This window comes from Sarcophilus harrisii, chromosome 1 (assembly GCF_902635505.1).
Source record: "Sarcophilus harrisii chromosome 1, mSarHar1.11, whole genome shotgun sequence".
Classification (NCBI taxonomy): domain Eukaryota; kingdom Metazoa; phylum Chordata; class Mammalia; order Dasyuromorphia; family Dasyuridae; genus Sarcophilus; species Sarcophilus harrisii.
In genome coordinates this window covers 260,241,750-260,254,629 of record NC_045426.1, presented here as the reverse complement: position 1 = coordinate 260,254,629, position 12,880 = coordinate 260,241,750, and the positions used below count along the sequence as shown (strand labels likewise).

The following is a 12,880-nucleotide window of genomic DNA, read 5'->3' as shown; positions in this document are numbered from 1 at the left end:
GAACAAAAGGTTTGGCAATTGTCAAGACTGTAAAATTACTCATGCATATAACTTGTAAATAAAAAGCTATTTAAAAAAATAAATAAATAAAATAAAACTGATGATCCAAGTATCTAAGATTCATATTGGTCTATAACCAATTTTGACATTTTTTGTTTGGGAGCAGCTAGTTGTCACAGTGGATAGAGCACTAGCCCTGGAATCAGGAGGACCTGAGTTCAAATCTGGCCTCAGACACTTAACTCACTCTAGCTGTGTGATCCTGGGCAAGTCACTTAACTCCAATTGCCTCAGCAAAAAAAAAAAAAAGGACTTTTTAAAAAATTTCTTAGTCTTGTGTAGCTACTCTTATTTGGAATTGCTTTCAAGGCCATATATGCTATTGTTATTCTGGCCCACGGGGCTTTCTTGGCAAAAATACTGGGGTAGTTTGCCATTTTCTTTTCCAATGGATTAGGATTTGGAGTCAAAGAACTCAGACTAAAAACCCCAACTCTGCTATTAAACTAATTTTTGATTTGGGGCCTTGTTGTGAGCCTCAGTTTCCTCCTCCATAAAAATGGAGTAGTTATGTGGCCCAGTAGATAAAATGATGGTTTTGGAATCAGGAAAACATATTTTTATGAGTGAAATTCAGGCTCAGACATTTACTGTGACCCTAAGTAAGTCATTTAACATTGTTTGTCTCAGTTTCCTCATTTGTAAATGAAATGGAGAAGGAAATAGCAAACTGCTCTGGTATCTCTGCCAAGAAAACCCCAAAATAGGGTCACAAAGAGTCAGAGACATGACTGAAACAAGTGAACAACAAAAATTACAAAGTTGGACTAGATTAACTTTAGGGTCCCTTCTAGCTCTGACATCCCATGATCCTACAGGTCCTTCTTCGACAGCCCACAGACCAAGGTCTAAGCCCACTCAGATTCAACATGTATGGTATGAGCCTATTATTTTAATCAGCTTTGGGGGAACCGAACCCAGAGCTGGATCAGAAATGTTCACCTTCTGAAAAGACAATAGTAGAGAGCAGAAAATCAATTTATGAACCCTTCCAAGCTTTTCTAGGCCTTTGCTCATGCTATTTCTCTTGACTGAGATGTCTTTCTCTCTTCTATGCTTATTGAAATTCTACTCATATGAGCATCTAGATGGTAGAATGGATAGAGGGCAGAACCTGGAGTCAGGAAGACCCGGCTGAGGCAAAGAGATGATTGACTGCCTGTATATATCCTTCAAGTTAATTGTCATAGAGAATAATAACAAAAAGGAAAGAGAATTGCAGTTGAGATACCCAGAAATTCACAAGAAATAAAATCTAAGAAAGAAGCCAGAGTAGAGGTCACGGCTTCAAATATTTATACAAAATGCTCAATCTTGAGCTGCTGAATGGTGCAGTAGATAGATCTCTGGGCATGGAATCAAAAAGATTCATCTTCATGAGTTCAAATCCAACATTAGACACTTACTAGCTGTATGTCGTCCAGCTGTCCCATGCTACCAAGTAGCAAATGGCATTTCTCTCTTGCTATGGTACTACTATTACCATATTAGTCCCATTTTACAAATGATAGAAATACCATCACTAACCTCAGAATCCAGTGGAATAACAGATGTAAATATAAAAATAATATTATATAACAACACAATATTATATCTTTATCTATAATGTTTATATATGTGATAAATATAATTTTATATAAACATATATACAAATATATATGTGATGTAGATAATGTATATTATATAATCTACATTTTATATAACATATATAATCTATATAATATTATATAGCGTAACTTCCATAATGGATACTCACCAGATGCAGGCTACGGCAATCCACCAGTGCAGTCAAATGCTGTAGATTGATTTCTGTGGAATTCAGAACTTCTTGGATGCGTATTAGATAATCCTGGAAATAATAAGGTAGGAGAATAAAATATGACCATCTTTAGACCCAGAGGGTATGCACTGTGTCTATTGTGGATGAGTTATGGGACTGGGATGACTTCTTCCTCCTCCCATCAGTGATGGGGATGAATTATAATTAATCCATTCATACCCTCTCACACAGACTTCTTCAATGAAGATGTGATCTGTCTAAGATAAATAATGAAGGTGATGGCCACCGAATAGAATAATGTTAACCAGCTCAACACTTGGGGAGGGAACCCCTAAATATGCTCAACAGCATTGTGCTCTAATTGCTAAATAAACTAACCACCAAAAAGTGACCATTAAAAACAGAGTGGAGATTTGGAGAGGGAGTTTATCACCTGTTTATGAGTAAAGGAGGGTTTAAGAAACTATAGGACCTTTTCCCAATTCTTACCTTAGAGGTGGGGTATTCTCTAAGTGCAGACCTTAAGAGCTCCAGAACATCATCTTGCATTTCCACCAGAGCTTTGTGACTCCCAGACAGCTTCTGTTCAATACAAATGTAGCCAGTTCAGTCCCCAGAGAGAGAAGGAGCTGAACTGTTTTTAAACCTCTCCCCAAATGCCTCCCTTATGTCTTAGGTGAAAGACTTTCCCACAAAGGGAAGGACCAACTTCTTTATAATCACTTATCTATTCACATCACACACCCTGGAATTATATCACCCAAAACGTCCCTCAAAATAGGATCAAAAGATAGGCTGTGATATGACAGCTAGTGGGTTTGCCACTATAGGTGACAGTCTTTTCCTGCCCTCCTTGTACTTAACTGGTTGCCAATTAATCACTTCTCAGAAAGTAATAAAGGCAGTGGAAAGAAAACTGAACTGGTAGTTAGTTACTCTGCCATTTTAAGAATAATAATAACAATAATAATGATAGACAGTTATATGGTGTAGTGGACACAACATGGGGCCTGAAATCAGCCTTCTCCTAGCTTTGTGATTCTGGGCAAATGACTTAACATCTGTTTGCCTCAGTTTCTTTATCTGTAAAAAAGGAACAGAAATAGCACCCATCTTGAAGGGTTGTTGCAAGGATCCAATGAAATAATATTTGTAAAGTACTTAGCATGATACATGGATATAACATATATAAATATTACATATATATATGTATATATATGTAAATGTGAGCTATAATGATGATCATGATGATGATGATGATTATAATTGGATCCTCACAACAAACCTTTCAGGTGGGTGCTATTATTATCCTCACTTTACAAATAAGAAAATAAATCAGAGGGGCAGCTAGATGGATAGAACACCAGCCCTGAAGTCAGGAGGACCTGAGTTCAAATCTGGTCTCAGACACTTAACATTTCCTAGCTGTGAGACCTTGGGCAAGTTATTTAACCCCAAATGCCTCAGCAAAAAAAAAAAAAAAAAAAAAAAAAAAAGATTAAGAAAACAAATCAGGAAGAAGTTAAATGGTTTGTCCAGTATCACCTATAGCTAAGTAAATATCTGAAGCAGAATTTGAACTTGAGTCACAATGACTGCTGATTGGGGACACTTACTCACTACATCACCTTGTGTTCTACAAGTCACTTAATCTTTCCAAGACGGTTTTCTTCTGTAAAATGGGTATAATGCCACTTACCCTATCTAACTTTATGGACTGACCATAATAAATAATCAAATACAGTAAAGGATGTGAGATTGCTTTCCCAATTCAAAAAAAGCACTGTAGTAAGTAATATAATCCACTACCAGGAGTAGAAGACTCCCTTTCTTTCTCCATTCTCTGGTTATTTCCCTTCTCATTTTAACCATGTTGATTTTTCTTCTACAAAAGCTTTTTAAATTTTATGTAACCAAAATTGTCCATTTTCCTTTGGTCATCATTTCTACTCATTGTTTAGTTAAGAACTCTGCCTCTATCTATAGTAGTGAAAGGTACTACCTTTTCCCTCCTCCAATTTGCAATCTGACTTTTTATATTTGGGTCATTTTATAGAGCTTATTCTGACATACTGTGTGTGACAGATCAAGCTAAACCTAATTTCTACCTTCTGGCTTTCTGATTTTACCAGAAGTTTTTGTTGAATAGGGAGGTCTTACTGCAGTAGTTGATGTCCCCTGGCTTTTTAAAATACATTTGATTATTGCCCCCTCCCCCCCCCTCCCCTTTCACTATTGCCCACTGCTGAGACTTATTCATGAACAGTACTCAACTTCCTCCAGAGAATTTGCTACTACAAGTGATCAGCAGTTCCTTTTCTCACAGGAACTCAATCTTAGCATGCTATTGGGCTCAGAGCAATTTTGTGAGAATCAATTCATCCCCGTGGCAACCTCATCAGTTTTCTCACTGGTACCCATGAGCCAGGGCTCTCTCTAAACTTCATAAGAATAAAACATAAGAGGCAATGATCATCATAAGAGATGGAATGGTCATTTCTGGAGAAAAGCTGGATCAGCCTCAAGAAATCAAGATAAGATTCAATAGGAGGGAAGGTTCCCTTACGGAGAAGCTGGCCTGTCCCAAGACTCTACTCAGGCTTGCCTTCCCTATGACAACCCAGTGACCTCCTGATACCATCTGGGGTTCTGTTTTTTACCACAAGGACAATCATGTTTCTGAGGTCTAAGAGTTTCATCTTTGAATGGATTTGGCAGGGGGAGGGGAGGTTAGGATCAAGCTGGCTCAGTCTTTGAGTGCCTTCCCTCTCCATTGGGAACCAGAATAAGAAAGGAAGGCTATTTTGTTCCTAGACGTGGTGAAGATCAGATGGAAAACTCCAAAGATCCCCCTTTCCCAGAATGCTATGGTTTTAGCGTATAAGTAAGTATATCTGTCCTCAGAGAAATACAGATCATTGCCAGTGAACTACTCACCTGCTGAAAGGGGTTAAGGTATCCAGCAGAACAGTCCAGGTAATAGTGAAGGATCTCTGGGAAAAGAAAGAAGAGACTTCTGAATGCATCTATCATTGCCAATGGATAACCACTGATTACCCTTGAGGAAGCATGTATTAGGCAGACCCTCATGTCTCAAGACACATAGATGAAGCTTAGAAGGCCTAGTATCCACAACACTTGGATCCAGATCTAGCCTCAGATGTCTACTATTTGGGTGATTCTGGTCAAGTCACTGCTTGCCTCAATTCTTCAAATGTGATGGTGAGGTTAATGATAGCACCTAACTCCCAGGGTTGTTAGATCAAAGGAGATATCTGTAAAATATTTAACTTAATGCTTGGCACTGTATGTACTTAATAAATGCATATTTCCTTCTTTCCTAGGGAGTAAAAGGAACGTTAAGAACTATTTAATCCAATTTTAATCCAATTGTTTTATGATGAGGAAACTGAAGTTCAAGGAGATTATGTGACTTGTTACTGATCACACAGGAAATCATAGATTTAGAGAAGGGACCCTAGAGGTCATGCAATTCATTCTCATCTGCCATTCCAAAAGAAACATTTGATCTTGGGCAAGGCATTTCAGATCTCCTGGCCTCAGTTTCCTCATCTGTAAAATAAGGAGGATGAACAACGTGAGCTCTGAAGTCCCTTTTTGCTCTAAAGTTATGATGTGTTAATTTTCTGAGAAATATTCAAGGACTTTCCTGTTATATATCATGAAGCCAAAAGAAACCTTTACTTGTGTTGATATATTTTATTTTTATATCATATTCATTTCTGAAAATACTCCTGCCCCCACTCTCCTATTTGATAAGTCTTACCTTGTAACAAAAGCCAAAAAAAAAAAAAAAAAAAAAGGCCAGTAAAACAAACTAACATCTCAGAGAATATATACCATTCCTCAATACTAGTCCCTTACCTTCCACATAGGAGGGAGATGGCAAAAGTTTTAATTAACTAGTTATGTGACCTTAGGCAAATCTCTTTGTTTCTGTAAATTTTAGCTTCTTCGTCTATGAGACAATAATACTAAGAAACCTTGTAGGTTTTTTGTGAGGAAAGTGCTTTATTAACTTAAAGGGCCATATAATGTGATGTATTGTTATTATCACTTTCTACAATATAGACAAAGCTTAATTATGCACACTATGGAGAGGTGGCAGTGACATGGATAATCAACAGCATTAGATAACTTGTGATAACACTATTTGACTTTGGAATATAATCGGTGATTAAAAAAAAAAAAGTTGAACTTCCTAATTATGCCTTCTCACACCACCAGATGGTGTGCTCAAGCCTGGAAGTATTTGTGTCAGGCAGAGAAATGCCAGTTTGGGATTTTACAGATGATCCAAAGCAATAAGCAACAGGTGGATAATGGAACATTTACTTTAAAAAATCATTCAATAAAATAACCTTCATATGTTCATGGACAAGGTTTGCTTTTAAACCTCGCTCCCTCCCCATTCATTCTATGATTAAAAAGAAACATAACCAAGCTGGGGACATGGGACAAACCAGGATGCTATAGAGATAGAGGACATTCTGGCAAGGTTTTTTGGAAGGAGGCAATAAGATGGCTCAGTGGATAGAGCACTGAGCCAAAAATCAAAAATATTTGAGTTCAAATCTAGCTTTGGATACTTATTAGCCATGTGACTCTGGGTAAATCACTTAATCTATATTTACCTTAACCACTGGAAAAGAAAATGAAAAACCATTTCAATATATTTGTCAAAAAAAAACCAAAAACCTTCTAATAGGGTTACAAAGAGTCAGACACAACTGAATAATCACCATAAGGATTCTCAGAAAAGAGGGATGATGAGCCCTCCTGTTCAGTCCATGTAGGGTTGGACTAAGGGAGGATCAAAAGGGATGACAGATGTGAAAGCACAAATGCAGTCTTAGTCTGCAGGACTTCTAGTTGTTTTCTTAAAATATTCCTGCCTGGTACCACTAATTCTCCATCTCCATGTCTCATACTGAATATGAAGAACCCAAGAAGACTTGAGTTCAATCTAGCCTTGAACACTTACTTAAAAGTCATTTAATTTAATTCCCTCATTTTATAGATAAGGGAACTGAGGCAAACAGGTTTAAGTAATTAGTCTAGGATCACACAACTAGGAAGTATCTTAGGTCTGATTTGAACTCCAGAAGATGAGTTTTCCTGACTGTAGGCCAGAGACTCTATTAACTGTGCTACCTACTTGCTACATTGTAGCCAGATTCATAAATACAAAATATATACCAAGTAAATGCAAAACTATTTCAAAGGTGAGAACAATTATTAGCTGAAGGGAGGAAGGAATTAGTAAAGGCTTAGTATAGGAAGTATCACTTCTGTGGAGCCTTGAATTGAGTAAAAGGATTCCAAGAGGCAGAGGAGAGAAGCAAACAGAGTCCAGACATGGAGGAAAGCCTGTACAAATGCACCAGGCTAGATGAGAGCAGGAAACACAAAGTCATGGTGGCTGGAACTGGATGCCAGAGTTAATATTAAATAAGTTTGAACAGATAGACTGGAGCCAGTCTGTGAAGGGCTCTAAATGCTTAAGAGCAGCATCATACTTAATACAAAAAGAACAACCCAGTCCTTGTGAACAAGAAATTTTCATTCATTGTTTCTAGCTCCCTTAGCTTTCTTCCTCATTCATTCATTCCATCAAAAACACCTACTATATACTGGACACTTGGAATACAAGGACAAAATTAAAGACCCTGCCTTCAAAGAATTTTTATTTAATACACAAACACAGATATAAGTATTTACAAAATAAATAAAAAGAAATTGGGAGATAATGATGATAATAATACAAAGGAGAAAAAAGAGAAGAGGAAGAAGGAAGAAAAAAGAAAAAAGAGGAAGAGAAAAAAAAAAGAGGAGGAAGAAGAAAAGGAGGAAAAGGAGGAGGAAGAGGAAAAGAAAGCACTGTCCATATCATTTGATCCATTGTTATTAAGTAGGTATTATCATTATCCCCTTAATCAGAAAAAGGATCAGAAAAGGCTCAATATACAAAAAGGAGTTTCTAGGGATCCAAGAAAGAAGTAAACAGAGAGTATACTACAGACATTGGGAATATCGAACATGTGGTAGAACTGTGACTGGATCCAATCATTCTGGAGAGCAATTTGGAACTATACCTAAAGGGTTATCAAATTGTGCATACCCTTTCATCCAGTAGTTTTTCTACTGAACTTATATCCCAAAAAGAGATCTTAAAGGAGGGAAAGGGATCCACATGTGCAAAAGTGTTTCTGGTAGCCCTCTTTGTAGTGGCAAGAAACTGGAAACTGAGTGGATGCCCATCAACTGGAGAATGGCTGAATGAGGTAAGGTATGTGAAGATAATGGAATAGTATTGTTCTGTAAGAAACGATCAGCAGGATGATTTCAGAGAGGCCTGGAGAGTCTTAAATAACTGATGCTACGTGAAGTAAGTAGAACCAGGAGAACATTTTACTCGACAACAGCAATGATCAATTCTGATGGATGTGGCTCTTTTCAACAATTCAGACCAATTCCAATGAGCTTGTGATGAAGAGAGCCATTTACACCCAGAGAGAGGACTGTGGGAACTGAATGTGGTTCACAACATAGAATTTTCACTCTTTTTGTTATCGTTTGCTTGCATTTTATTTTCTTTCTCATTTTTTTCAGTTTGATTTGATTTTTCTTGTGCAGCAAGATAATTGTATAAATATGGTGTGTGTGTGATTTAACATATATTTTTCACCATGTTTAACATATATTGGATTACTTGCCATCTAGGAGGGAGAGGGGGGAAAGGGAGGAGAATTGGAACACAAGGTTTGGCAAGGATTAATGTTAAAAAATTATCCATGCATGTTTTGAAAATAAAAAAGCTTGAATAAAAAAAAAAAGAAATAGCCAACATGAAGTCTAGAGATAGGGGACAGAATGCTCTGTGTTCACATATACCATTGTATCTACTCCCCTAGACTTACTTTATTAATATAGACTGTCTACTTTGATAATAAATAAGAACTAGCTCTTGGTATTTATTATGAGTCATAGTGAAACTGGGATTATATCCCAAAGAGATTATAAAGAAGGGAAAGGGACCTGTATGTGCACGAATGTTTGTCGCAGCCCTTTTTGTAGTGGCTAAAAACTGGAAACTGAATGGATGTCCATCAGTTGGAGAATGGCTGAATAAATTATGAATTTATGAATTATGAATATTATGGAATATTACTGTTCTGTAAGAAATGACCAACAGGATAATTTCAGAAAGGCCTGGAGAGACTTACACGAACTGATGCTGAGTGAAATGGGACCAGGAGATCATTATATACTTCAACAACAATACTAGATGATGACCAGTTCTGATGGATCAGGCCATCCTCAGCAACGAGATCAACCAAAGCATTTCTAATGGAGCAGTAATGAACTGAACTAGCTATGCCCAGAAAAAGAACTCTGGGAGATGACTAAAAACCATTACATTGAATTCCCAATCCCTATAATTTATGCACACCTGCATTTTTGATTTCCTTCACAAGCTAATTGTACAATATTTCAGAGTCTGATTCTTTTTGTACAGCAAAATAACGTTTTGGTCATGTATACTTATTGTGTATCTAATTTATATTTTAATATATTTAACATCTACTGGTCATCCTGCCATCTAGGGGAGGGGGTGGGGGGGTAAGAGGTGAAAAATTGGAACAAGAGGTTTGGCAATTGTTAATGCTGTAAAGTTACCCATGCATATATCCTGTAAATAAAAGGCTATTAAAAAAAATAAAAAATAAACTGTTACAATAACTTATTTAAAAAAAAATGAGTCATAGTGAATTGTTTTAAGTGTTATGGGAGAGATTAGGAAAGAAATGATTTGAGTTCTACCAACAATTGGAATATGAAGATTCCATAAGAGTCTCAAACTTAAGTTTATGAATGTCTGTAAATTTAGGATGCTCAGATTTGTTCAGTCTGCTTCACCTTGGAAATAGGTGAAATTGATTAAGTATCTAAAGATTTCTTAATGATGACTATTTTCAGCGTTGAATACTTTAAAAAGAATGAGTTGAAGGTCTGTTTTTTTTTTTCTAAATACACTGTACAAGAGTAAAAGCATTTTAGCTACGGGAAGATATTAGCAGCATGGCCTATAAAGAGTTGATCATTTGGCAAGGGCAAACATTTTCTCTGCTAATTATCATGTTAATATCTTCTTGATTCCATTCAGCATTTGAGTCATTGCATGTAGAATATAATAATGACAGCAGCTAATATTTATATGGTGTTTCACTTTGCAAAGTGCTTTGCAAATATTATCTTACATGAGACTGACAACAACCCCAGAGGTAGGAGCTATGATTTTCTCCATTTTACAGATGATTAAAATGAGGCAGACAGAGGTTAAGTGACTTCCAGCTAATATTTGAGGCCAGTCTTTTTGACTCCAGATCCAGCACTCTGTCAGTTACATATTGACTTATAAAACCACAAATTAATATTATCAATTTTATGGTATATCAGTCTATTTTGTCAGACATTTCTCAAAAGCAACTTAATCTAGTTCAGGCTGCACTTAGGAGTACTGGGCACTACAAGTGGAAAATTTGACACCTCTAATTTACTAAATTGCCATTATCTGGCTGTTTCCTGGTCCACTTAGCCTCAGAGACTGGACCAAAGGGTAGAAACTCATTATTTAAAAAAAAATACTTTCTAACAACTTTTTTTTTTTTGGCTGGAGTGGGCAAGCATGATGTTATATAACCATTTCATCAGGTTTGAAACTCCCTCTAGCAAGGCAGATCCACAACCCATCTTCAAGAGTTCCTAAAAACAGTGAGTTAAATAACTGCCCAAGGTAATATAGCTAATATATTATCAGTAGAATTTGAACTCAGGTCCTCTTGAATCCAAAGCTGAGCCTTTATCCACTATGCTATTCATTTCTTAATGGTCAGTAGTTATACAGAAGTAGAGTTTACCTCCCTTTTACATTGAAATAATTCTTAGTAATTTGGGTTGGCTAAAAACTAATCAAAAGTAGAATGGGCCACTTTGTGAAGTAACAAGTTCCCTATCAGTATTCAGAGAATGGATGAGAACCACTTGTCAGGGATACTGGAAAAAGGCTTTATGTATCACTTAGAAGAAGTTGGATTAGATGATCCTTGTCATTTCTTCCAACTCTGAAATGCTATGAAACATATCTGATCCTTCATGACCCCATTTAGGATTTTCTTGGCAAAGATATTGGAGAGGCTTGCCATTTCCTTTTCCAGCTCATTTGACAGATGAGGAAACTGAGGCAAACAAGATCAAGTGTCTTATCCAGGGTCTCACAGCTAGTAAATGTATTTAATGTTTATTATTATATTTAATTTTAATGTATTTACAGCTAGACTGTTATTTAAACTCAGGAAGATTAATCTCCTTTGCCTCCAGCCAGTCATGCTATTCATTTTACTACCTAACAATAACTACCTAACACATAAGGGAGAGACCACATTTGGATTAAAAGAACAGGAAAAGCTGCAGGAAGGTGGCATTTGAGCTAAGTCTTGAAAGCAGTTTTCAACAGGTGGTAATCATCACAATAAATGGCATTCATACAGTGTTTTGAGGTTTGCAAAAGCCTTTATATTATGTCATCTGATCATTTTAACAATTCTATGAAAAGGTATTATCCCTATTTGGCAGATGAGAAAACTGAGGGAGATTACAGATCATAGAATAAATAACAAAAGTGAAATCTGAACTCAGGTTTTTCTTAATTATTGATACAGAGCTCTTTAACTACACACACCTCTCTCAGAAGATGGGAAGAATCAAGAGAAAAAAGAAATGTTTCAGAAATTAGTGAGCAAAGGCAGAAAAAATAGGGCAGCTTGGCTACCCCTAGAACACATGAGAGTAGGGTCAGAAAGGCAGAAGAGCGACTCAGAGAGACATCAAACAACAAAGCAAGAGCGGAACTAACTGCTTCATCCCTGGATTCTTTGGGTTCTCCAGTTCAACTACAGCCCAGTTTGCAAACTTGACTGATTCCAAATTCCCAAAGCACCTACTGGCTGGTCCACTTCTTGGGTACTTATGAAAATGCTGCCTTGTGACACCTTATGTATGGCTGTCTTATGTCACTATTTACCTTCTCAAGTGTGTGTCTTGTACTCCCAAGGAGATTATAAGCGCCTCTAGAATAAAGACTGTCTTCTTCAGTAACCCCCAACAGTTCCTGGCATATCACGGATACCCAACGACTGCTTGTCGAATGAATGAGTTTGTTGGCTCAATAATGCAGGAAATGGGCTTCCCTCCCTTGTTCCCCGGCCTCTGTGGTCTGAGAGGGAGGAAGGAGGGAGAGAGGGGGCTGCCAGCCAAAGGAGATAAAAGCCCCACTCTCTCAGCAGTAATAACCATCATCTGTCTCCATTGTGAAATGCTTCCATCTGAAGAGTGAAAAGCACTTTAACTAAAAACACCATCCATCATTGAGAGCTGGAGGCCCCCTCTCCTCCCCCCAGAGAGCCTGGGAACAGGGCAGGAACAGGATCACTATCACCTAAAGGAATACCCAGCAATTAGTTTGGGGGATCAGTCACACCCACTTGCCATATTCCCTTAGGGGAAAAACATAGCCTTTCCACCTGTCTCCTTGGACCCTGGTATTTTTTCATTATGTTATTTTTTTTTAAATTTACAATAATATATTTTTTTATTTTTCAAAATACATGCAAAGAGTTTTCAACATTCACCCTTGCAAGACCTTATTTTCCAAATTTTTCTGGCCCTGAGAGGGAGGCCGTGGCATAGTGAAGTGGGCCACACTTTGAGTCTGCATTTCAAGTCAATTACCTACTATCAGTATCACTGTGGGCAAATCCCTTAGGCCTGCTGGGCCTCAGTTTCCACATCTGTAAAATGAGGGGTCTGTAGGTCAACTAATGGCACTATGGGCTCCCAGGTGTGTGTCTGGGGCCTTTCCCTGCAGGAACAAAATAAATACTTTCTCTTTGTACCTGAAGATGTCTCTGATCAGTTAAGCCGTCTAACACCCTCCCCACACAATACTCTCCAAAATAA

General features: G+C 37.4%; 1 protein-coding gene across 2 annotated transcripts in view; it reads right to left on the bottom strand.

Moving 5' to 3' along the window:
- Nucleotides 1–12,880, bottom strand: part of TTYH3 (tweety family member 3) — a 177,651-nt gene that overhangs the window by 20,179 nt on the left and 144,592 nt on the right. For both annotated transcript variants that reach the window (XM_003761538.4, XM_031941168.1), the window contains exons 8-10: nucleotides 4,778–4,833; nucleotides 2,330–2,422; nucleotides 1,817–1,909 (exon numbers count right to left, since the gene is read on the bottom strand). In XM_003761538.4, the coding sequence (XP_003761586.1) occupies nucleotides 1,817–1,909; nucleotides 2,330–2,422; nucleotides 4,778–4,833 (242 nt within the window). The remainder of the gene's footprint in view (nucleotides 1–1,816; nucleotides 1,910–2,329; nucleotides 2,423–4,777; nucleotides 4,834–12,880) is intronic.